Source organism: Scyliorhinus torazame, chromosome 7 (assembly GCF_047496885.1).
Source record: "Scyliorhinus torazame isolate Kashiwa2021f chromosome 7, sScyTor2.1, whole genome shotgun sequence".
Lineage (NCBI taxonomy): Eukaryota > Metazoa > Chordata > Chondrichthyes > Carcharhiniformes > Scyliorhinidae > Scyliorhinus > Scyliorhinus torazame.
This window is the reverse complement of record NC_092713.1, coordinates 200,258,960-200,284,234: the sequence shown is the minus strand read 5'-3', so window position 1 is coordinate 200,284,234 and position 25,275 is coordinate 200,258,960. Positions and strand designations below refer to the sequence as shown.

At 47.7% G+C, this 25,275-nt stretch overlaps 1 protein-coding gene across 2 annotated transcripts in view; it reads left to right on the top strand.

The window, feature by feature from the left end:
* The window catches only part of LOC140426781 (slit homolog 3 protein-like), a 925,338-nt gene that overhangs the window by 819,470 nt on the left and 80,593 nt on the right, over window positions 1–25,275 (top strand). For both annotated transcript variants that reach the window (XM_072511946.1, XM_072511947.1), the window contains 5 exons: window positions 5,283–5,422; window positions 12,103–12,196; window positions 14,846–14,983; window positions 18,744–18,984; window positions 23,653–23,783. In XM_072511946.1, the coding sequence (XP_072368047.1) occupies window positions 5,283–5,422; window positions 12,103–12,196; window positions 14,846–14,983; window positions 18,744–18,984; window positions 23,653–23,783 (744 nt within the window). The remainder of the gene's footprint in view (window positions 1–5,282; window positions 5,423–12,102; window positions 12,197–14,845; window positions 14,984–18,743; window positions 18,985–23,652; window positions 23,784–25,275) is intronic.

The following is a 25,275-nucleotide window of genomic DNA, read 5'->3' as shown; positions in this document are numbered from 1 at the left end:
CCATGCAGACACGGGGAGAGCGTGCAGACTCTGCACACACAGTGACCCAAGCCATTGAAGTCGATGCCACACATTAAATCTAATGGGTGGCCTGTCTAGCCATCCGCCTCATCCCCCATCTCAAATACCTGAGGCAGGGATGGTGTTGAGCGGTCCGCCTAGCAGTGAGATAATTGAGGCTCTTAAGTGGCCAACTAATGCCCACTTAATAACCTCATTCCACCACCGTTGGCATTTGACTAACAATGGGAGATGACCACGCCAAGTGGCCAGCCCGGCAGATTTCCCTGCATGGGCTGGTGATGGGATAGGTGGTGATCCCTCCTTATCTGGCTCCTCAAGGGCCATTGGAGGATCACTCAAGACGTAAGCTCCCACAGGTTGTTTCCCCCCTCCCACCCAATGGCCTCATAAACCCCAATGTCCATCCACCCCTCCCCTGCTGGATCCCTCACCAAACCCCCTGAGAATTACAAAGTTCCGGTTCATAGTAGCTCATCGCACAAGCGCAGTACTGGCAGTGGCCACCGCTCGCGCTGCCAAGAGCTCAAGAGCTGCCAGCCTTTGATTGGTCACCAGCTTTCTGAGATGGCACATCCTGTCCCTGAGGGGCAGAAATTGTGCCTCCAGCCTGTCAATGGGCAATTGTTAAATTGATCCAAGGTGACCATTCTTCCTCTGGGTGTTCTCCCCCCTCACTTTGTAGCAGGGGAGGTGGGAACCACTGAGCCCCGAATAATTCAGCCCGAGTTTTCAAGTGAAGGTATTGCTGGGCTAATTCACTTGTCACAGAGTTGCTGGAGAGATTAGTACTGGAGGTTTTGAGGGTTAAAAGGTTTAAAAAAACTTAGTGTGACATTGTATAGGGAATATAGGGGAGCCAAAGGGCGCAGTGATAAATTAATACCTTTGATTGGGCACTTGAACTATGTGAGGGTAGGAAATGATATAGAAACTGACAATATTTATACAGTGGGAGGAAAGAATGTTAAATTAATTGATCAATTGAACTCTCATAATATCTTTTGAGGCAATTACAAACTCCACAACAAATGGGTACAAGCTGGGTGAGAAAGTGAAGAATCTAAATGTACTTTGAGGGTGATGAATATATGGAACCAAATTCCCAGTTAGGCAGTGAAGGTGTTAGCAAATTAAAGAGGTCGCTGGTGAGGTATGGAGGAGAGAGCACACGATCAATCAGTCCTATTTTGCAGCTCCAAAGAAAATTATGGAATGATTAAGAGCCAAATATATTATTTATAAGGAGGAAAATGTTAATTGGAAGTTGCTCTTGAATAAACACCTGTGATGTTTAAAAAAAATGTGAATATTCAGCAAAAGGGAGAGACTCTTATTTGCAAAGCAAGCAGTTGGGTTGTTAGCTTTGATGCGATGAGAAAACAAAGCTTTCGTGATCATTCATAATAATTCATTTGAGATGATGGTTAAAATCATGTTAACCTAAAAAGGCTAAACAGCGATCAAAATTTCTGCTTCAAAAATGCTCAAAAGTGGAGTCGTGGATAGAAAGATGGTGGCAAATTCAAGTCTCTAGCTGTTGTGTTAGATTTTGCAGATCTGTTATCTTTTTAAAATGCTTTCCTCAGTGCCTGGGGCAAAAATGAAAACCTTGTACTCTGAAAGTTGATAGTATCTGAAAATCTCCCTGGAAATTAATTTGATTTTACTGGGGGTTTATGGTTGAGTGATTGCACCTTTTGAAGTGTTATTTCTGGGTAGAGAATATGACTAAGCTCCCATGAACTTTCCACAGTCTCGTACACAAGTTCAAAAATAAAAATGTCACTCTCAAGTCTGGCCTGCTGCATCAATAACCCAAGCCCGAGACTGCTTTATTTACTCTGGATAAGGTCCAATGATCCAGTGTAATAATAAATGTAATCTTTAAATGCCCAATAAAATTCATATTTTTGACCTTCGTTTGTCTGCAAACGTTTTAGCCTTTCTTCACCAGAAAGTTTTGATTTCATTTGTGTCCAGTAAAGGAGAGTGGGGTATGAAGCCTGGTGTATGAATCAAATTGTAGAATCTAGCACTGGGGTCAAATTTTAAAAATAGTGGCCACTCATTTAAGACTGAAATTAGGGGCATTTTGTTCTTTCAGAAATTTGTGATTCTTTGGAACTCGCTTCCTCAAAAAGCAGAGGAAGCCGAATCTTTGAATATTTTTAAGGCTGAGACCGATAGATTCTTTTATTAATAAGAGGGTGAAAGGTTATCCGGGTTGGGCCAGAATGTAGGGTGGAAGTTACAAGCAGATCAGCCATGATCATATTGAATGGCATAGCAGTCTCAAGGGGTCAAGTGGCCTACTCCTACTCCTAATTCAGATTTTTGTATGTTCATAAGCCGCAATTTGATGTCAGCAGTTCCTGATCATTGTGTTGCTTATAGTCACAAAAATTGATGATATTTGCTCTTCCGTATTAGATGTGGCATTGTTGGATGCTCTTTTCTGCACGCAGAGATGTATCTTAGTGGCACAAGAATAGAAGTTCAGAGTGAATTCCTAGAATATTTGATCAAACAAGCACTGTAGGTCAGATTTCCACAGTTAGGACCCCAGTTACTTTTAGGTAGGCCCTGTAGCCCTCACCCTTCACACCTAGCCACCTCCTCACCAATTTGTCATACCTCCTCCATGCCAACTCAATGGAAACTTACCTGGCATGCACCATGACAGATTTCAGAAACCGTATGGAGATTAAATTTTTTTGTTGTTGAAAAATCTAAGATAGCTCTCATTCTATACACTTGATAGTGAAAACAATCTCCAATTCGTGAAGCCCATTCAAATCTCTTTAAATATCAAGTAGTTAATCTCTTATAAAAACAAATTTCAATTCATAACTCACATTAAAAACAGCTAATCCTTTAATACTCCTTAAGCTAGCACTCAAGTTGTGAACTCAGAACTCCCTGCTGAGATAATTGCACATTTGAAACTCAGCCAAGCTTGCATAGAAATGTCAACAACTACCGCATGTACAGGTTGCCCCTGCACCATCTGGCTCTGGCAGCCCAGGTGACTCCCCATAGTCTGCACCATCGTATCGATGCCCTCAGCGATGCTCCTCAGTGACTAGGCCATGCTCTGCAGCACCTCAGCAATGCCCACCTGCAACTGGGACAAGCTCCGCAACACCTCAGTCATTCCCATCTGAGAGTGGGATATGTCCCGCATAACCTCATCAAGGTCAGCCTGGTACTGGGTGACATCACCCAGCGAGGTGGACATTCTGCCGAGATCCTCAGTCATGGCCGTTGACACCTTCACTAATGCTGCTGATGTCGTGCACCAGGCTCTCCACTGCGCTCGTCACCCTAGCAGCGTTGGCCTCAGTGCCACGCATTTCCGGCGACATTTCCTGCGCCCATAGTCTCAGGGACTCCTCCAATCGGCTATGGGTCTGCTGGAGCGTCGCTGAGATCTCCTTCTGAATGTCGTGACCACACCCTAATGTCTCCATCAGCTCCATGAAAGCCTCTTCCACAGGCTCAGCATCAGACTGGGACCCAGCTGGGTCCTGGGATCCAGCAGATCACCGATTGCTATCTCGCCTGGGGGTTCCTGCCTCCACCTAATGCGCAACAGCAGCTGTGTGGTGCTCACCAGATTGTGCCCGAGAAGCCTGACCACTAATATTTGCCACCAAGGTGCATGATTCTGCACTGGTGGAGGGTGGGGGTGACAGCTGTGACACCTCGATCGTGTTGTTCTCGGAGTTCTCCTCCGAGGTGTTCTCCTGGGAGTATGCCACCCGGGATGGGCCGGCGTTGTCGGCTGGAGGACCTGCGGGAGGATGGACATGTGGTCAGCGGGAGGAATGGATAAGTCAGGAAGACAATAACAACTCATGTTTGATAGGTCTTCTGGTTGGGGCCCGGTGGTTCCTCACCTCTGCGGCATCCAAAGCCTCCGTGTTGGTGACCGCTCCATCCTCAGCCACCCCAGTCACCTCCAGGGCCCGCTCCTTGAAGAGGGTGAGGATTCTCCATTCCAGCAGCCCACCGTCAATCTGGGCCCTCTCCCAGCGATTGTGGAAGAACTTTTCCTGAGGAGAAACAGAGAGGGCATCATTAGCCACATGCATGGTTCACAGTGGTGGGAGGGGAGTTGTGAAGGAAGGGTTGGGGGTTTGAAGAGAGAGGGAGGATTGGGGGTGGCATGGAGAGTTGGGGGGGTGGATGCTCGCGTGGAGGCGGAAAGGTCACGGGAGGGGGGAGGGAGTGGGCGTTGGTGCCTATACTCGTGCTGCCTGGTGTAGATTATTTACCTTTTTCCGGCACTGAAGGACAGTCCTCCTAGTCACACTCCCGGTACTCACAGCAGCCGCCACCTCATCCCAGACAGCATTGGCTGCCCTGTGACTGACCCTCCAGGACCCTCAGGGGAACAGGACATCCCTCCTCGTCTAGGAGCCTGGCCAGATCTCCATCCCTGAATCTTGGGGCCGTTCTCCTGGGCGTCATTTTTGCGAGCTGGCTCGAGTTGGCTGAGCAAGAGCTGTTTAAATGCTGCTCGAATTTGTTAGCAGGGGGCTGGCGAGCGCGGTGCCGGCGAATCGGCTGGCGAGCCTTCATTTGCGGCGAGCAGCCCGTGAGGCCTCATTAAGTGTACCAATTAACGTTGAATAGTGTTGCCGACCACGCTGGGCCGACCACCGGGAAGTTCGCGGCAGTTCCCGCTTGCTACCACGCTTAGAAATTTTTCCGGAGAATCACGCCCCAAATCTCTGGGTTGACCTTTGTGGAAAATGGAAGTGGCACACCCTGAGTAGCCAAAACATATAAACCTTTACTCTGCACCTAACTTATGTTATATCCTGAACGTGTGACTGTTGAAGGAGCTCTACTTTGTGTCTAACTCAAGAGATGCCTATTTATGGCAGGCAGAATTATCTGTTTTCCTTCTGATCAAGTAATGAGGCCTTGTAAAATCTATCCTTGGAACAAACCATGCTTATTAGTCGGAATAACCTGAAATCTTTACTGGTAGATCTTTGTCTTCTGTCTCTGGTCTGAGCTCAAATCCAAATACAAGATGAAGAGATAAGTATCTTATCTGTGACAGTGTTCAGTTCTTTTGGTGGCTAACCAGAGAAAGAATGTAAAGTTTGTAGAGTGGAGAGGAAGGACAATGTGATGGGGATATTTATAATCACATCCTCACAGGTTCTTGTTGCCACCCAGTACTTATTCAGTGGAACCTTAACTTGCTACGTATTTTTAAATTCATTTTGCTCCATTTGTTTTAGATGCCAATGCCCTGCTGGCTTTGAAGGACAGCTGTGTGAGATAAATCCTGATGACTGCGAGGATAATGACTGTGAAAATAACTCCACATGTGTAGATGGAATCAATAACTACGCCTGCCTTTGCCCACCCAATTACACAGGTATTGATTGTACGGAATCTCAGGACAGGGTCTCCAGCACATGGAACCATTTAAAGGTCTATTCTCCTCCGACATCCATCCATGCAATACAAAGCCACACAAACCTGAAACTCCCCAGGCTGATCTCAGCAGCCCTGAGCTTAGAATGTGGAGTATCAACCACGTTCCTAGCTCTGGGTTCCTATCGAGTGTCGCTTGCTTGAAAGTGCAGACGTGTGAGTATCATGTAAGAACAGAATTGGGAACGGCCTTAGTTTTGATGGCACCTGTATTTCAATAGGCTGCAGAAATTCTCCATTGAGACCAACACATGAGGAGCAATCACATAGGAAAGGTACCAGAGTACGGATGATGCTGTGGAACTTTCTATGATCAGGATTTAATCTGGGCATTAGGTTGGAGAACCGGTGGGAGCCCCAATGCTGTTAGGTTCAAGTCAGGCACTTGCCTGGGCAGCACTGGGCCTTCCATCCAACTACAAGTTAGGCACTTGTCTGGGCAGCACTAGGCCTGCCATCCAACTATACCCCCAAAAAGGGCAGAAATCACACCCCAGGAGCTGTCAGTCAATTGGCCAAACATTCTGCTACGTGCTTAAACTGATATCCATACCTTGTAGCAAAGGCCTCAGAGACAATTAAGAAACGGCTGTAATAAAATACACATTCACAAAGAAAACACGGTGTTTCGAGGCACTCTTTAAAATTCTCTCCAGAGTGTTCTGTGATTTTTAAGCTTTCACAATGCAGTCCACATGTGCATATCCTTTTCATCCTTCAGAGATGGCATGTGGTTTCCAGGCAAGGATTAACTCCAATCTAAACCACAAAGGATGGAGTCTATAAAAAGGATTAAAATCAGAGGTCAAATGATTGGAGTTTACCTAATTCTAACCAGATCCGACACAACCCAAATTCCACAGGGAGTCTTATCTTTTCAGCCTATGAACATACAGGTGCAAAATGCCTTCCCCTGGGTAAGCTGACGTAGATTCCATGATAAGGAGCCCAAAGCCTCGAAATATTGTTTCTTTTCATGGAGACATGGATATTATAATAATTGAGTTGTAATCCTGCATGTGTGTGTCTGTCCTTGATTTTCTAGGGATGACTTCAATTCCAGACTGGTATAGTTCGCTTCCAGTTGAAACACAAACTGCCATTAATTTGTCTGGATGAATATTGCCCCCAGTTCTGACCACCAATCCACATGAGAGCGCATGAATGAGGTCATTCTTAAAATGTAATGCTGTGAGTTTATGTAGCAGGGTCTTTTCAGACCTCAGGGGGTGGTTGTCCCTGCCTGTTTGCGAGCTGACCCAGGCCCAGATAAGAGTTACAAGCCATGGCCAATTGTGGAGCAAGGAGCTTTTCAGTGGTGTTGGCGGAAAAGCTGAAATCCTGAGGGACAATGGCTGCTTACATGCGAGAGAGGATCCTTCAAGAAGAGAACACACTGGGAAGGCAACGGGAAATCGCCTCGCATATTTTTCTGTCATCAAATTGCTCATTGTTTGTCGAAATTGAAAATGGGAGTCTCCGATGAGCGACTGGTGATGAAAGTGCAAGACCGTGTGGCCTGGAGAAATGATCAGAGGAGCTGCCCTGAGGCAGATCACCACTACAAGATGCAGGGGGGTGAGCAGCAGATCCTGGGGTGCTTCTTTGGAACATTAATGAAAGCTGAGTCACCTGCCCTTGAACAATTGCGAGATGTCTTGCTCATTTTTGGTAATAGACTCTTGAGGCTGGATTTTCCGTCCCGCCACGTCAGATTTCTGGTTCAGCATGCCAACGGGATACTCTGTTTGGCCGGCTGGTCAATGGGGTTTCCCATTGTGGGGCAGCCCCACCCGTCGGGAAACCCCCGGACTGCCGGCAAAATGGAGCATCCCGACGGCGGAGAATCCAGCCCATCATGCCAATATCTGGGCTGGATTCTCTGGTTGGGAGACTATGGGCTGGATTCTCCGATTCTGGGGCTATGTCCCCATGCCGGCGTGGGAACGGTGGCGTTTTACACCTGGAAAACTGGCGCAAAACGGCCACCGACACCGATTCCCCATTTTGCTCTGATACGCCCAGAGAATTGCCGGGTATGTGGCCGCACATGTGCACGGCGGCGACCGCTCACGGACCCGGCCCGTGAAATAGTCCCCCCCCCCCTTTGGCCAGCTCGTGCGCCCCGGACCACACCCCACAGTGCCCCCAGATTATCCTCAACCCCACCAGAAAATAAACCCTTGTTTGGAAGCTAGAGTGCAATCCAGACAGGGGTAGTGAGAAGAATTACAGCTGTAACACTTGTCTTGAAGCTCCTCTGTTCATTCCAGGAAGGAGAGAACAGTTGTGACCTGCCTCTGGTTCTCACAGATTCATTAGCTGCAAACCTTTCATAACTTTCTAGTAGTGGTCTGTGATTGACAGCTTCTACAAACCATCTACAGCTTTGATTCATTCATCTCCCTTCATGGAGTAAGTGGTGAAACCCCAATGTTTGCAAACATTGACCACATCAAGGAGAGGTAAATGCCATGAAATCACAAGCTTGAGTGCTTGGAATGCACTTACCGCTGATGTTTACAAACATTGGGGTTCCACCACTTAGGCCGTAAAGGGAGATGCATGAATCAAAGCTGCAGATGGTTTGTAGGAGCTGTCAATCATAGACCACTACTAGAAAGCTATGAATGACTTGCAGCTAATGGATCTGTGGGGTCCAAATGCAGGTCACAGCTGCTCTCCTTCCAGGAATGGACATGTGGAGCTGCAAGATAAGTATTCCAGCTGTAATTCTTCTCACTGCCCCTGCCTGGACTGCTCTCTAGTTTCCAGCCAGGGGTCTCATTTCTCAGGGGGTGGTATCATTTCAAGGGGAGGGGCCGTGTCTGTAGGAGGGGAGTGGGCCCTTTAGGCAGGAGGTCCCTGGGGCGGTGGTCCCCCTATTACTGGGATCCATATGTGGGGCCCCCCTATTACAGGGATTCCTGGGGAGGGTCCCCCTATTGCAGGGGTCCCTGGCAGGTCCCCCTATTACAGGTGTCCCAAGGGATGTGGGGGTGGATAGTGGAGGCGTGGGCAGGCAGTGCATTGTTGGGTGGGGCTGGACCTCAGATGGGCTTGGTTGGTCTCCACCAGCGTGGCCCTCGTGTGGAGGACCTCATGATGCCTCCTTGGCCCACTTCGAAGTCCACCAGGCCAGGGCAATGCTGATAGAGACCACAAGTGATTCACACCCATGTGATTCCCAGCCGCAGGGACCAGAGAATCACGTAAAGCCAGAGCATGGGCCTGCTAAATGGATGCAAATCAATCTTAATTTTAAAAAAATACTTAGAGTACCCAATTCAGTTTTTCCAATTAAGGGACAATTTAGCATGGCAATCCACCTACCCTGCACATCTTTGGATTGTGGGAGCAAAACCCATGCAAACACAGGCAGTGACCCAGAGCTGGGATCAAACCTGGGACCTCGGCGCCATGAGGCAGCAGCACTCACCACTGTGCCACCGTGCTGCCCTCAAATCGTCTTCATGGCCCATTTGCATTTATTTATGTCTCCCCACCAGCGCGCATCGTGTGCCTCATTCACGGCACCACCAGGGGGTCGCGGCATCGCGTTTGGATCGGCACCTTGACCCGAAGCCCGATTCTCCATCCCATTGGTGAACGTATTCCAGGTATGGCGGGACGGAGAATCCTGCCCCATATCTTTTAGGACTTCTTAAAGCACTTCAGATGCATAACTTGTCATGTACGGAATCACAGAAGCCGATCTTCTTATACTAAGGTATCACATATAAGTGAGGTGGTATGGTGACACAGTGATTAGCATTGCAGCCTCACAGCACAAGGGACCCTGGTTCAATTTCGGCCTCGGGTTACTGTCGTCTGTGGAGTTTGTACGTTTTCCTTGTGTCTGCGTGGGTTCCCTTCAGGTTCTCCGGTTTCCTTCCACAGTCTAAAAATGTGCAGGTTAGGTGAATTGGCTATGCTAAATTGACCCTTAGTCTCCAAAAAGATGTGTAGGTTAGATTAAGGCAGTGTTTTTAAAACATTTTTGCCCGGGACCCATTTTGGCCCGACCTTCGTGACCCACGCCGGCTGACCTTCGCGACCCACCATTTTCATTCACCTTTAATGTGACAGATGAGCCTTCTCTGTCCTCACGATCTCACTTGCTTTGTTATTCAATGCTACGTTTCTGATAATGACCTCAGCTGATGAGTTAAGGCCTCACTGCATCCGTTGAAAAAAATAAAGAGGTTTATCCTCGAACTCGCCCTGTTTAGTCTTCAAATATCTTTGAAGTTTTGAGGGTTTTACATTTTCATTTGCCAGTGATTTCCTGCATATAACACACATGAACTTTGATTCCTGCTTTGCAGTGGAATTAATAACCCATACCTCAAGAAATCATCTTTATGCTGCTTTCTTCCTGTTTTCAGCTTCTTCATCAGTTGTTCACCAGAGGTCCAGGTGTTCACACCAGCACTGCTGGAAGCTGCAAAATGGAGGAATCTCTCTCCTGCCCAGAACACATGATGTCAGCGACAGAACGCGTGACCTGCTCTCTGCCGCTGCTCTCGGTGGGAATACTCCCTCGTTTTCTGAAAAAACTGGCCCTGGACAGCGTGCTGATGTCAGGAGGAGGCAGTCCACTCCGCTGGACTCCAGGCCTGCGCACTGCTTGATCTGGCACACATACGCGGGATGGTCGGCAAATCTCAGAAGTCCGTTGCAGCAGGCCCTTTTAAAGGCTCTGCGACCATCCCGAAACCTGACGCGACCCACCCACGGGCGGCGACCCTAAGTTTGAAAACCCCTGGATTAAGGGGTTAATGGGATCGGGCTGGGGAATGAGCTTGGGTGAAGTACTCTTTCAGAGGGTCGGTGCAAAATTCGATGGGCCGAATGACTTCCTTCTTCACTGTAGGGATCCTATGATTCTATTCTAAGTTGGATAAATGACCAGTTAGTCAGCTTTTAGAAGGTGTTGATTGAGGGAGGGAAACTATTTTTCTTCATATTGGTTATCAGATCTTTTAAGTTCAGCTTTATAGGCAGATAGGGGCTGTTTAGCACAGGGCTAAATCGCTGGCTTTGAAAGCAGACAAGGCAGGCCAGCAGCACGGTTCAATTCCCGTAACAGCCTCCCCGAACAGGCGCCGGAATGTGGCGACTAGGGGCTTTTCACAGTAACTTCATTTGAAGCCTACTTGTGACAATAGGCGATTTTCATTTCATTTCAGATAGAGCCTTGTAATGTGTCAACGGAAATATGGGCAAATTGAAATTTGTCTTGGACCATCGTGCAGAATGGGCCACGTGGTGTTGATTGGCTGTTAAATGCCTCACCAGATATTTGAAGTAGTGGGGCATTTAACAGGCAGTCGATGCAACACCACCTATTTTGTGCTAAAGCCCAAGAAGAATTTCCAGTGAAACGCCCTGCCAATGCAGCACTCCCTCAGTTAGTGCATCGGAGTGCCAGTACAGAAAATGAGTTCAAGCCCGGGAATGGTGCTTGAATCTGTCTGACTTAAGAGTGCTACCAACTGAGCCAAGCTGATACTTCGCTGAGCTAATCTGTGATCAGTGTCTGAGAAATGCCTTTGCACTCAGCAAATGGATTGGAACTCAATAGCTACAAACCGTGATGTGGTGCTCCAAAATGCACTTATGGAGGCAAGGATAAGTGGGAAGATCGAGTCAATTAAGAAAAGATGGGTGACTGCCCTCTGTGTTATTTTCTGTCAGGCAATCAGTTTTTTTTTTAAGCAGGCTCTCTGGCAATTTCTGTTAATCAAAGACCCAAACTCTTGTTTTCTTTCAAAAAGAACCATTTGCTTTGCTTGTTTAAAACTGTGGAGCCTCAGTATCTAATGGAGTTACTTGACTTCTCAATGAGATCTTGGGCTGGGTTCCCCGGTCCCCCAGCCATGTGTTTCTCGGCAGCACGTCGTTCGCTGGCAGCAGGACTCTGTTGTCCCGCCAATTGTCAATGGGATTTCCCATTGAAGCCACCGCACACTGCCGGGAAACCCATGGGTGGTGGTGGTGGGGGGGGGGGGAGGGGGGGAGGAGGGGGGGGGGGGGGCAGGAAAATTGAATCACAACAGGTGGAGAATTGCAACCTTTGTCAGTTAAAAAAGGAAATATCAAGTCACGATCTTGCCCTGCTGCAATCCTCGTCCTGCTCCCTAATTAATTGAGAAAAATAAATCAAAGCCGAAAGTGACAAGTGGTATGTCAGTGGGAAAGAGGCCAGAGGGCTTCTGCGCTGCTCAACTTTTCAAAATTGGCAAGCTTGAGTAATTTACAGAGACAGTTTAAGTGGCACTGCAGGTACACAAGTTTCATCATTAAAATCATCCCAAGGCTGTTGAGTACCAGCGCTAACTTTCTGTGATGATTAATTACCAATTATTGTGGAAATGCAGCTATTTCTTAAAACGCACGGGGTGTCTGTGGGCTAAATGTCATGTTCACGATGCCAACAGTGGTCCAGCAACTGGTGGTGATTCACACCTTCCAGCAGATCTCTGTCCTCACTGGAAAGTGCTGTGTAATTTACATACTAATACCAGTTTGTGTAATGATCGTGCTGCCATTTCCCAGAATATTCTGACCCATGAAGCTATTCCATCTCAGTGACCCACGGCTTCTGTCTCTCCACAGGTGAGCTATGTGAAGAGGTTGTGGATTACTGTGTCCCAAGTATTAACCCCTGCCAGCACGGCTCCAGATGCATCTCAAAGGATAGGAAATACAAGTGAGTATGGGGGTTTTGATCCTTCTTTGGAATTGTTTGGGTCATTTGAATCACTTCATCAATTTGATGAAGTTTAAAAATCAATCAAATCTCGTCATTACTTTTTTGCCACCTCCTACTTTCTTTTCCAGCCTGAAAAAAAGAACTATTATTGCTATAATGTTTTTCAGCGAGACATGCTAAAGTGATTCACTGCCAGCGAAGAGTCTTTGAAGTGTAGGCAAACACAGCAGCCAATTTGTCAATGGCAAGATCTCACAAACAAGAAAAGGGATGAATTTTTAAAAGGATCTGAGTTATGATGGTGCTGTATGAGGGATAAACGGTGGCTCAGGCATCAGAAAAATTTAGAATGACATGGGATATTGACGTTAGGCATGACGTCAATTCAATACAGAATCGTACAGTACAGTAGAGGCCCGTTGGCTCTTCAAGCCTGCACCAACAACAAAAAATGACTCTAATCTACATGAATCCCATTTCCCAGCACTTGGCCCATAGCCTTGAAATTTCAAGTACTTGTCCAAGTACTTTTTAAAGATTGTGAGCTTTCCTGCCTCAACTATTCCTCCAGGCAGGGCATTCCAGATTCCCACCGCCCTCTGGGTGAAAAATGTTTTCCTCAAACCCCCTCTAAACCTCCTGAGCTGAATTCTCCGCTGGCGGGATATTTTGTTGCGCCGGCAGCACACCCACGCCCGGGGATTTACCGACGGCGTGGGGCTGCCCACAATGGGAAACCTCAGTGGCCGGCTTTGGGACCGAGAATCCCACTACCGGCAGGGGCTGGCCACACCAATCCCGCCCCCTGCCTTTCAACTTAAAAGTATGCCCCCCTTGTTATTTGCCCTTCAACTAAGGGGAACAGCTGCTTTCTATCCACTCTGCCCATGCCCTCATAATCTAATACACCTCAATTAGGTCCACTTTCAGCTTTCTTTGCTCCAAAGAAATCAATTGGTGCAATTTCCACCAAAAATAGATCACTCCAGATGCCTCCATCAGTAGTGCACTGAAATGTCATAGGTATGACAATGTTGCTCTGTTACTAGCCGGGTTCAACTCCGCCTTGGGTGAGTGAGTGGAATTTGCACATTCTCCCCGTGTCTGCGTGCATTTCCTTTGGGTGCTCCGGTTTCCTCCAGCAGTCCAAATATGTGCACATTAGGTGGATTAGCCATGCTAAATTGTCCCTTAGTGTTCAAAGCTTGGGAGGGGTTGCGGGAATAGGGTGGGGCATTAGGCCTAAGTGGGTGGTCTTTCGAAGGGTCGGTGCAGACTCAATGTGCTGAATGGCCTCCTTCTACACTGTAATGACTCTATGAAATTACACCAATGAACAAGAAATAAAATTGGGTGGTATCTGATCTGATCTGATCTCGTGGACTTGCACAGAACTGAATATCGAATGTGTGGTAAATGAGTGGCTCTAGCAATTCTGCCTGTTTGCAACCCAGGCACACTTTCCAATTCCACTGCCAACATTTTAAAACTAATAGTACACACCCCTCCCTCTACTCCCACCCCAATTTCTTGTCCTGTTTTTGTGCTCCTATGCTCCCTCCTGCTTTCTGCAACCCTATGCTGTGTATTATTTCCAACCGATATGTCAAGCCAGAAGTTCTGTAGCCAGGACATTGCCATCTGCCAAGAGATACATAAAAGGTGCCGACTGTCCATCACACCTGTTCCCTAGTCTACCCCAGAAAACACGATCCTTCTGCTTGGGAACTGGCTAGGAATGGGAAGTCAGATTAATGAAGGATCAAGCTAATGTTCCAGCTCTTGGTGGTGCTCCAGTGTATTCTGGCCCTCCAGTGTATGACCTGTCTCCAGTTTCCTCCCTTCCTTTCCTTACTTACAGGTCTCACTCAATTCTACTTTGTTCTGAGTCACTTTGAAGCATTGAAGAGTAGTTTAAGGTGGTTTCCCCTCCCCTAATTCCCTTTCTTGCTTCATGGGGGAACATCTTGATAGGCTGCAGTTCAGTAGGTGCGGCTAGCCTTCAAGCACCTTGGCCAACTGACCATTCTTCATGTATAGACCCAGACAGTGAGCATTGGGAGGTTATTTGCTTTGGAACTGACCTTGATCCTGTTTCTTCTCTGTGTCCGCACAGAGGCTTTCCATTTGTGTACCATTTGTTTAGAATTTGGAGGGCTTTTTAGCTGGGGCAGTGGTAATGTCAATGGATCAGTAATCCAGACACATCGGCTAATGCTATCGGGACATGGGTTCAAATCCTACCATGGGAGCTAGTGGAGTTTACGTTTAACTGATAGATCTGGAATTGAAAGCTCGTCTCAGTAATGGCGGCCATGAAATTGTTATCAATTGTCATAACCCCCCCCCCGACTTCTTGATTATTGTCCTTTAGAGAAGGAAATCCGCTGTCCTTGCCTGGTCTAGCCTACATGTGACACCAGACCCACAGCAATATGGTTAACTCTTAACTGCCCTTTGAAATGGTCTAGCAAGTCACTCAGTTCAAGTACGATTGGGGATGAGCAGCAAATATTGGCCTTGCCAACGATGCCTATCCCCATGAAAGAATAAATTAATTTAGTGTGGTCTTGCAATGATTGCAGCATGCAATGTCATTTCCCTATGTTGCTAGTGAATTTCTCCAATCTTTTCCACTTCCAACAGATGTGAGTGCTTGCCTGGCTACACTGGTGGAAACTGCCAAACTAACTATGACGACTGCCTGGAGAATAAGTGCCAACATGGTGCACAGTGTGTTGATGCCATTAGTGGTTACACATGTGTCTGTCCCGCAGGCTTCAGGTAAGCAAAGAGTTTTTCGTTGGGAAAGGGCAAAACTGGACTTCAAGTTATATTTTCAGCTTTCTGTTATATTTAAATACATATTTTTCTGTTGTCCTCGCCCCTACTGCATTCTTGTCTGAAAAATTATAATGTTCAGGTTTCCGTCCTTGGCAATAACATCAATCCTTCAATAGCCTATATCTGGAGTGTGTGTGTGGGCATGGTTTTGTGTGAATCTCTACAGTGCAGAAGGAGGCCATTCGGCCCCTCTGAAAGAGCACCATACCTAACCCCACATCCCCATTCTATCCCCGCAAACCTACTTAACCTGCACATTTTTGGACACTAAGGGGCAATTTAGCATGGCCAATCCACCTAACTTGCACATCTTTGAACTGTGGGAGGCCTGGAGGAAACCCACGTGTCGTGCAGGCAGCGTAGTGGCCCATCCTGCCACAGCGGAGGCATTGTCGCGCTTTGGCCGGACATTGCCGCTTTAAGTTTGCGGATCCACAGTTGCCGCACGTCGTGACGTCATGGCATTCGTTGCGCCACCGCGCATGCGCGGTGCGGTCCTGCGTAGAGCGTGCCTGTGCATCCCGTCCCTCTGCGTCAACGTCCCCTCTTTTGGCGCGTACAAGCGCGGGAGGCCTCGGAAAGTGCGCGAAATGGCCGCGGGCCGGGAGGAACTCGATCGACTGGACCCGCTCGGCCTCGTAGGACCCCTGCCGTGCCGATTCAGCCGCCTAGAATTGGGAGTACCGGATGGTCACGTTTTCGTGGAGGACGCAGGTCTCGATGGCGGTGGCTAGGGTGAGGCGCTTTATTTTGAGGCGCTGCTGGCGCAGGGTGTCCGAGGTGACCCCAAAAACTATCTGATCCTGAATCATGGAGTCGGAGGTGGCCTCATAGCCGCAGGACCGCTCGAGGATACGGAGGTGTGTCAAATAAGATCGAAAAGGCTCATCCTTACCCTGCAGGCACTGCTGGAAGAGGTACCTCTCGAAGCTCTCATTAACTTCCACGCTGAAGTGTTCCTCAAATTTTAGAAGGACCGTCTTGTACTTCGTCTTGTCCTCACCTTCCGCGAATGCCAGGGAGTTGTAGATGTGGATGGCATGTTGCTCCGCCGTGGAGAGGAGGAGGGCGATCTTCCTGGTGTCCGATGCATTTTCCCTGTCTGTGGCTTCTAGGAAGAGTTGGAAGCGCTGTTTAAACAGCTTCCAGTTGATGCCAAGATTTCCAGCGATCCGGAGCGACTGCGGCGGGCTGATGGTTTCCATGGCGCAGGATGGCGGGTTTCTGAAGAGGGGCAGGTAGGTCTCACAGTCGCTGGCGAGTTTCCAGTCCTGGTATCATGTCGTGTTGGGTGTTCCGATACACAAACGAACCAACACGGTTGTAGATGGTACAACTCTGTTTTATTATTCTGTACAATAATAACTATTAACTTCTGGCTGTGGTTCGTACTTCACCAGCTAACCTGTGGACCCAGCCCTCGCACTATATTAGTGAGGCTCTCAGCATATGGTGTATGTCTGAGTGGCACGCTGTGAGCTCTGTGCGCTGAGTTATCTCCTGGTACAATGAGCGGGAACTGTGGTGTTCCCTGTTTTATAGTGCGTGTGCTCTCACTGGTGATTGGCTGCGATGTTGTGTGTGTGTTGGTTGGTCCAACTACCTGTCCATCAGTGTGTATGTGTGATTGCACCATGATATGTTAATGTGGATATCATGACACCACGCAGACACGGGAGTCACCTGAGGTCAGAGTCGAACCCAGGTCCCTGGAGCTGTGATGCAGCAGTGCTAAGCACTGTGCCACTGTGCCGCTTGTATATCCATGTCTGCATGCATGTCGGTATAGGTGTATGTGAGTGTCTTGTTTCCCGAAAGGCACTTTTTCCAGAGCATAAGCAGATATACTTCCCTCAAAAGATCGTGCTTCCTGGGAATGGGGACCTTGAAATTAACCATTGACAAGAACATGAATCGGGAGAGTATCAAAAGCAGCCCTGAAGAATGACGAGGACAACTGGATGGGTCCATCTCACTAGATCGATACAGATTTGGGACGTCCTAGGTCTTTTTCCTCAGTGCCACTCAGTGGTACTAATGCTTTTTCCAGTGGTGTTCTTTTCTAGGCTAAGGTTTACTTTTTTTCTGTAAATGGATTTGCTGTGACGCTCTGGTCTGATTTGTGAACAAGGTGGCACAAGTCATAATCCCAAATAGCTACTATACCATCCCTGGCTTTCTTTTTCTCCACCCCACCAAACTCAGCACAATCCCACTTCCAGTTAGCAGGAGCCAGTGGGAATCAGTCAGTCATTTGTCTTCTGTCTTTATCTTATATCGACAAATGTTGTAGGTTCTGCTCAGCTCAACATGCTTAGATGGAGCAGGAGTTGAATCACTGTCCACCAGCACTCCATTACCACTAAATAGTACAGGCCCTCATTCATTCACTGATCATTAATGTAACTCACTGTGATCCAGAGTGTAAAGGGACTGACACCTCTGATAAAATCTTAGAATCCACAGCAGTTATTCCAGTGTGTGATCTGGAATGGCAGAAGTAATACCAAACTGCAAGTATACTATTATCTCTTGTTCTGAAAGGCAATAGGGTGGCATCGTGGTAGTGTCACTGGACTAGCAATGCAGAGGCCCTGACTAACGCTCTGGGGACACAGGTTCAACTCCGACCACGGTAGCAGGTGAAATTTAAATTCAATTTAAAAATCTAGAATTTAAAGCTGGCCTCAGTAATGGTAACCATGAACACCATCATTGATTGTTGTTGTAAAAACCTTATGGTTCCCTAATGTCCTTTAGGGAAGGAAATCTGCCATCCATAACCAGTCGGGCCTACATGTGACTCCAGACCCACAGCAACGTGGTTGACTATTAGCCATCCCTGAGACAGCCTAGAAAACCTCTCAGTTGTAGCAATTAGGGATGGGCAATAGATGCTGACCTTGCCAGCTACCCCTATATACCAGAAAAAAACAGACAAGAAAAATAAATCTTCAACCAGTACGTGTGAAAAGCTTTGAGGTTGGCTACACTGGACATTCATGAGCATTGGTTGCTCTGATTTCATTTTAAATTAATGGTTTTGTTGGCATAATGTCCGACTCTCCTTGTGTTGTGAAGTAAGAGATCAAAACGTCAGTGAAGTATACATGGTCACAGCCTAAGGCCATAGATGACATTACTAGATTATTGTATGTAACATCTGAGCCATCACGGCTCAGTGCCTTTCATGATGATCTAAAACTGTGAAGAACCGATTGGTTACTCAGGCACATGTGTGTGAAGCACTTCTTTAAAAAAAGCAGCATTTTACAACTTCTTTTGTCTGAAGTCAAGCATGTAATTCGTGACATCAATACCCTCATTATGTGCAAAAGCAGTATTCAACTCTATACATACAAGGACACCATTTGTAAGAACCAAATCTCCAACAGTTAGATCTACCTCCTGTCTAAACAGTGACCATCCTCGCACCGATGCCTGTGGAACCCCACTAGTTATCTCTTTCCACATTTATACCACTCATAGTACAGCTACCGTCTCTGTCAAAACAATAAGCATCTTATTCATTGGTACTGGGTGTAAATGGTTTCATTGTATAGAATGTGTTGAAGAAAATTTAATTATTGATCTCAAAATACGGAAATGATGCTGCTGTCTCCAATCAGCTCCTTTTGATTATCGTCATGTTTATTCTTCAACTCACACTGGGTTGTTTATGCTCTTCTCGTTTCTCCAGCGGACTGTTCTGTGAGATTCACCCTCCCATGGTCCTGCCCCGCACCAGTCCCTGTGACAATTACGACTGCCAAAATGGTGCTCAGTGCATCGAGGTGCATAGTGAACCTGTCTGCCAGTGCTTGGCTGGCTTCGCGGGACAGAGGTGCGAGAAACTTGTCACCGTCAACTTTATTGGGAAGGACTCTTATGTGATGCTGTCCGCCTCCCAGGTCCGACCGCAAGCTAATATCTCGCTTCAGGTAAGGATTTCAATAGAGTGACTTTTGAGTCCCAGAGGGGTGTAGGTGCTGATTAAATGTGGATTACCAAGCGCTGCACCTGGATTTTGCTGACCATGCGTATGTTCTTATGAGCAGATCATGTTCCATTGTACAGACTCAGTTCATTTCCATAATTTTGACTATTTTGCTGGTAAATCATGCAGCACATCAGTGGCAAAAACATTGAGCACCGGAAGCCTAAGATAAAGGGCTGGTTTTCCATAAAGTGCTGTCTGTTTTGTCAGTTGATGAGGCTCCAAGTGTCCAGACCTTGACCATGTTGGAGGCCTACAGGAAAACGCAACACAAACTAATGGTGTTTTATTTTGTTAGGGGGAGTATCATCCAGGCTCAGTGATCTATCCTATTCCTGCTCACAAGCTTCTCCTGAAAAATCTATTCCAAAATGGGTGCTTAGTAGCTGATGGATAGCATTCTAACCTTTGTAACTTAGGAACATAGTAGTAGGAGTAGGCCATTTGGCCCTTGGTGCCTGCTCGACAGGATCATGGCAGATCTGGCTCTGGTCTCAACTCCACTTTCCTGTCTGCCTCCTATGACACTTGACTCCCTCGCCGAATAACAATCTGTCCAACTGCCTTAAATAAATTCAAAGACCCAGTCTCCATTATCTTCTGGTACCACACACCAACGACCCTCGCTGTTTTAAAAAGGAGACCTCTTATTTTAAAATTTTGTCCTCTTGATTTAGTCCCCCCACGAGAGAAAGCAGCCCCCCCCCCCGATATCCACCCGATTAAATCCCCTCAAATCTTAAATGTTTCAATAAGACTGCCACTCACTCTTCTAAACCTCAACGGGTATAGGCCTAACCTGTTCAACCTTTCTTCATGAGACAACCACTTCATCTCAGAAATTAGTCAAGTGAACCTTCTCTGAGACCCCTCTGGAGCAATTATATCTTTTTTTTGAATAAGGAGACCAGAACTACACACAGTACTCCAGATGTGGTCATACCAAAGCCATGTACAGCTACTGTAAAATTTCCCTACTTTTATATTCCATTCCTCTCTCAATAAGCTCCAACATTCCATTTGTCTTCTTAATCACTTGTCGCGCATCCATACGAACTAACATTTTGTGATTCATGTAAGATCCATCTATACCACTGAGTTCAGCAACCTTTCTCCATTTAAATAATACACTGCTTTTCTATTCTTCCTGCCGAAGTGAACAAGTTCAGCTACCCACATTATACTCCATCTACCAGATTTTTACCCACTCGCTATTACCCTCTGCAGACTCTCTACCTCCTCTTAACTTACTTTCCTCCCTACCTTGATGTAATCAGCAAATTTAGCTACCATACATTCGCTTCCTTCATCCAAGTAATTGATATAGATTGTAAATAGTTGAGGGCTCAGCACTAATCCCTGTGGCACTTATTTCAACCCGGACCAGGCCCCAATAGTGGCTAAGGTACTGGTCAGAAATCCCAAAATTTTTATTTTATTTTGTAAGACTCTGAGGAAAGGATGCCTCACTCCAGGAGTGATTTCACCCAAAATAGGGATATGGTATATTGAAACAAACTTTATTACAAATGTAATATTAAAATATCTTTATCATTACACAAGAAATAAGCTTACAATTACCCCTTACACCATGCTAATCAATATAGTGGCACAACAACCCTTAACTACTATCTTCATTCCCACTTACACAACAAAACCATCTCAGGTCAACATCCACTTTTAAATACAGTTAGCAGACGAAGGCATATTTGCTTAAAAAATTATCTTTGAAGCTGTTTTAAGAGATAGACATGAATCCGGTCAGATCAATGCAAGAACTATGGCTGTATTTCTTCCAAAGCTGCTTCTCAACTTGTTTCCACTTGCCTTCCAGCCACACAACTAAGTCTGAACTGTTTGGAAAGGAATTGCTCGTCTGTCTACAGACAGATCTTTAACAACTGTATCGAGAGTAGATGCTGGATGTCTGTTCATATCCCAATTGAAAACTAAACTGCTTTTCTGCAAAATGCCTGGTAATCTAGCTCCTCCCATTAGTTGCATCATCTTGCCAACCTGAAACACAATGGGTGCAATCTACTGGCTGCACTGTAATGGGGGAGTGACATGGCTGGTGGGTGCCAGGAGATACCTCTTCTGGGATCTATCCGGCTCGCCACGCCTCATGATATCTAATGGGATCTCACGAGACGTTGCGATCTAAATCCCACCTATTGTCAGCAGGATCAATATTTTGCAAATTAGAGTGAGTGTTTGGCATACTAGAGTGAGGCCGCTAGTCTCACTCTAATATGCACCCGCCTGTTCTACCAACGCCCTGGGATCTCTCCACATGGCCTCGGAGATCTAAGCCGAGCGTGCTTCATACTGGTTCCCACAAACAGGGACCAGACAGAACGACCCTTGGGGGGGTCTCCAAGGGGATTGGAGGCCCACATGTGGTTGCCCTACGGGCAGGGTGGCACCATGGCCCTGCCGGTGCCACCTAGGAACCCTGATACTGCCAGCACCTGGATGCCAGCCTGGCACTTCCAAGGTGCCCAAGTGGCACTTCCAGCCAGGGTGCCAGGCTGGCAGTGCCAAGGTGCAAGACTGGCATTTTTCCATTGCCAGGTATCGGGTCTGGGGGTGCCCTGCCCAGGTAAGGAGGGGCTCGAGGATCCCCTCGTAGGTATAATTTAACGGAAACTGAAACATTTCTTAGTGTCATTTCAGATGGGTTTGGCTGGCAGTTTCTCCCTGGCTCTGTCGGTGACTTTCCCACCGCTATCTAACCACACTGAGTCATTGTTTTGGGCCCTGGGGAATTTCTCTCCAGACTAGCCCACACTTCAAATTTTTTTCATCACTGCAGAGCTGAACTTGCTGGCCAGACCGGCTCCTCAGAGATTGGGAAACATCCCAGGTGCCGTTCCGCCTGGTCAATGTTTGTCTGGACCCAGTACTAATCAACGCCCGGCTGGAGTCTCCTTGGGAATACCAATAGATGCCGGTAGCCGATTGGATCCGAGTTCATAAACCCATTTAACTGTGTGAAACTGGGTCCTGTCCATTGTGGTCAGGGCCCAGAACACGACGCCTCATGAGATCTGGTTAGATCTTGTGAGATGTAGCAGCTGTCGTGAATCCCAGGGGAGACCTCTCTCGGTATTTCCTGGCCGAGACCCCATTCCAATTTGGTAGATCATGCCCATAGTGTGGTATATGCCTCAAGCCCCTGTCCGTGTACTACAGGAATCACATCCCTTCAGTGCAAGAGATATTAAATACTGATTCATTGTCTCATCATCTTTAGGCATCGTGTTCATCTGAATAGCCGCAATGACATTAGGCTGCAAGCTACTTAGATGCTAATCAGGCTGATAAGGGGGATGTTTACACAACAAGATAAGGGGCAGGATTCTCCGACCCCCGCCGGGTCGGAGAATCGCCGGGGGCTGGCGTGAATCCCGCCCCCGCCGGTTGCCGAATTCTCCGGCACCGGATATTCGGTGGGGGCGGGAATCGCGTCGCGCCGAATGGCGCCCCCCCCCCCCCCCCGCCCCCCCCCCCCCCCCCCCCCCGGTGATTCACCGGCCTGGATGAGCCGAAGTCCCGCTGCTGGAATGCCTGTCCCGCCGGCGTGGATTAAACCACCTATCTTACCGGTGGGAAAAGGCGGTGCGGGCGGACTCTGGGGTCCTGGGGGGGGGGGTGTGGGGCGATCTGGCCCCGGGGGGGGGGGGGGGTTGCCCCCACGGTGGCCTGGCCTGCGATCGGGGCCCACCGATCCGTGGGCGGGCCTGTGCCGTGGGGGCACTCTTTTCCTTTCTCCTTCGCCATGGTCTCCACCATGGCGGAGGCGGAAGAGACCTCCTCCACTGCGCATGCGTGGGGATGCCGTGACCGGCCGCTGACGTGCCCGCGCATGCGCTGCCCGGCAAAGTCAATTTTGCACCAGCTGGCGGGGCACCAAAGGCCTTTCCCGCCAGCTGGCGAGGCGGAAATCAGTCCGGCGCGGGCCTAGCCCCTCAAGGTTAGGGCTCGGCCGCTCAAGAGGATTCCGCACCTTTGGGGCAGCGCGATGCCAGACTGATTCGTGCCATTTTTGGAGCCGGTCGGCGGACATCACGCCGATTGCGGAGAATTCCGCCCATTGTATCCAATAGTAGACAGTTTAGAATCCAGTGCTGCACTTTTATGCGTGTGAGTTTTGCTCATCACGGAATGGGAACAAAAAACGTTTTCACTAAAGAGTCTAGGCATTCAGTGTTTGCAACAGGAATTGCCTGCTTGATAAAGCATAGTCCAAATGTAAACCAGAACCTCCTCTGCATTGACCCACATCATGGGACAGTCCCTACATTTTCCCAGCAGTTACTCTGAGGTCAGTTACAATATAAGTTAGGTATTGAATTAAGCACTCTCGACAAAGACACGCCATGGGCTTCTAGTTCAGGTAGGCTATGGGTTATATGCTGGAGACCACCACCAACAACCATGGTTGTTGCCTATCCATTGATCCAGAAATTGTGTGAATTTGGGAAGGAGATAAGCAGAGCACATAAAATGAGAAGCAACAAACAGGCTCAAAAATAGGACAGACATAAAGTGTACATTTCAGGAGACATAATAAAATCTGGTCTAACGTACCTTCTCCCTGTGTGGTTAGGTTGCGACTGACAAGGACAATGGTTTATTGCTGTACAAAGGTGACAATGACCCTCTGGCTCTAGAACTCTATCAGGGACATGTTCGGCTGATATACGATGCATCGAGCTATCCCCCCACGACTGTGTACAGGTAAGTTTTGCATCTGCCAAATTTGTGTCAGTTGACTTCAGATTGCCAATCACAGTTTAGTTGGGGTGGGCAAATTACTCTCAAGAAGCTTCTAATCCATGCTCACCACTGGACAAGTCAAGGGAAAAATTGGAGGAGGACCTAGGGTTTGAAATAGGGTGGGGACTCTGGAGCGAACCACTGCACAGGGTCAACTCCATCTTCACATGCTCAAGGCTAAGCCTAATGCAGCTGGAAGTGGTACACAGAGCCCACTTAACCAGGACCCGAATGAGCAGGTTCTTCCCGGAGGTAGAGTGCAAATGTGAACAGTGCCAAGGATGCACGGCCAACCACATCCAGGTGTACTGGTCGTGTTCCAGACTTGTCGGGTCTGGACAGTCTTCTTTGAGGCGCTGTCCAACCAAGATTGTGGGGATGAGGATGGGGCCATGCCTGTGAGTGGCAGTCTTCAGGGTATTAGAGCAGCCAGAAGGAGGGAGGGAGGGAACAAAGAAGTACAGAACCCAACCATACCCAACACTTAATAGTGCACGTAGCACCATGCCACCCCAAAAGACCAGGTTGGAAGACCCAACAAGCAAAGAAGGCACGCCTGAAAATGGGAAGGGGAGGGGGATTGGGAGAAGTCAGGAGCAGGGTGCCTAGCCAAAACTAGGCACTTACTGAGAAATACAAATTGTAACTGATGTATATAGTGAGTGGTAACCGATGTATATCGTTTCGGTGCATGTTCACGTTCATCTTTTGCTTTGTATAAAAAGAAAAACCCTAACAAAAGCATTTTTAAAAAAAAGAAGCTTCTAATCACAGAACCACAGAATCCCTGCAGTGCAGAAGGAGCACATTCGGCCCATCAGTTCTGCACCGACCCTCCGAAAGAGCACCCTACTTAGGCCTATTCACCCCTTGTTATAACCTGCCCAGATCCTATTGGCTGGGGACAATTGGTCACCACATGTTACTTGGGAAATATGAACTCCCCCAATGAGAGGGGCTGGGGAAATCATTAGCAGTGCAATAGTATAAACAGAGCTGGCCAGTGTGGTATCAGCTAGAGAGGGAACTAGTAGTGAACTAATGGCCCGGTGTACAAATACTTGTAAAAAAGTTACTTTCTGTTTCACCCTACAAACTCGTGCTGGATTCTTTCTAGCCCTCACAGAACCCTTCCATTCCCGTAACCCCGCATATTGATCATGTGCTAATCCACCTAACCTGCACATTTTGGAAACTAAGGGGCAATTGAACATGGCAAATCCACCTAACCTGCACATCTTTGGACTGTGGGAGGAAACCGGAGCACCCAGAGGAAACCCACGCAGAGAAAGTGCAAACTCCACACAGTCACCCAAGGCTGGAATCGAACCTGGGTTCCTGGCGCTGTGAAGCAGCAGTGCTAATCATTGTGTCACCGTGCTGCCTAGCTGGCAGAATTAAGTTAGAGAGTACTTTAGAGGGTTAAACTGCCTTTTACATTACAGGGGTGAAG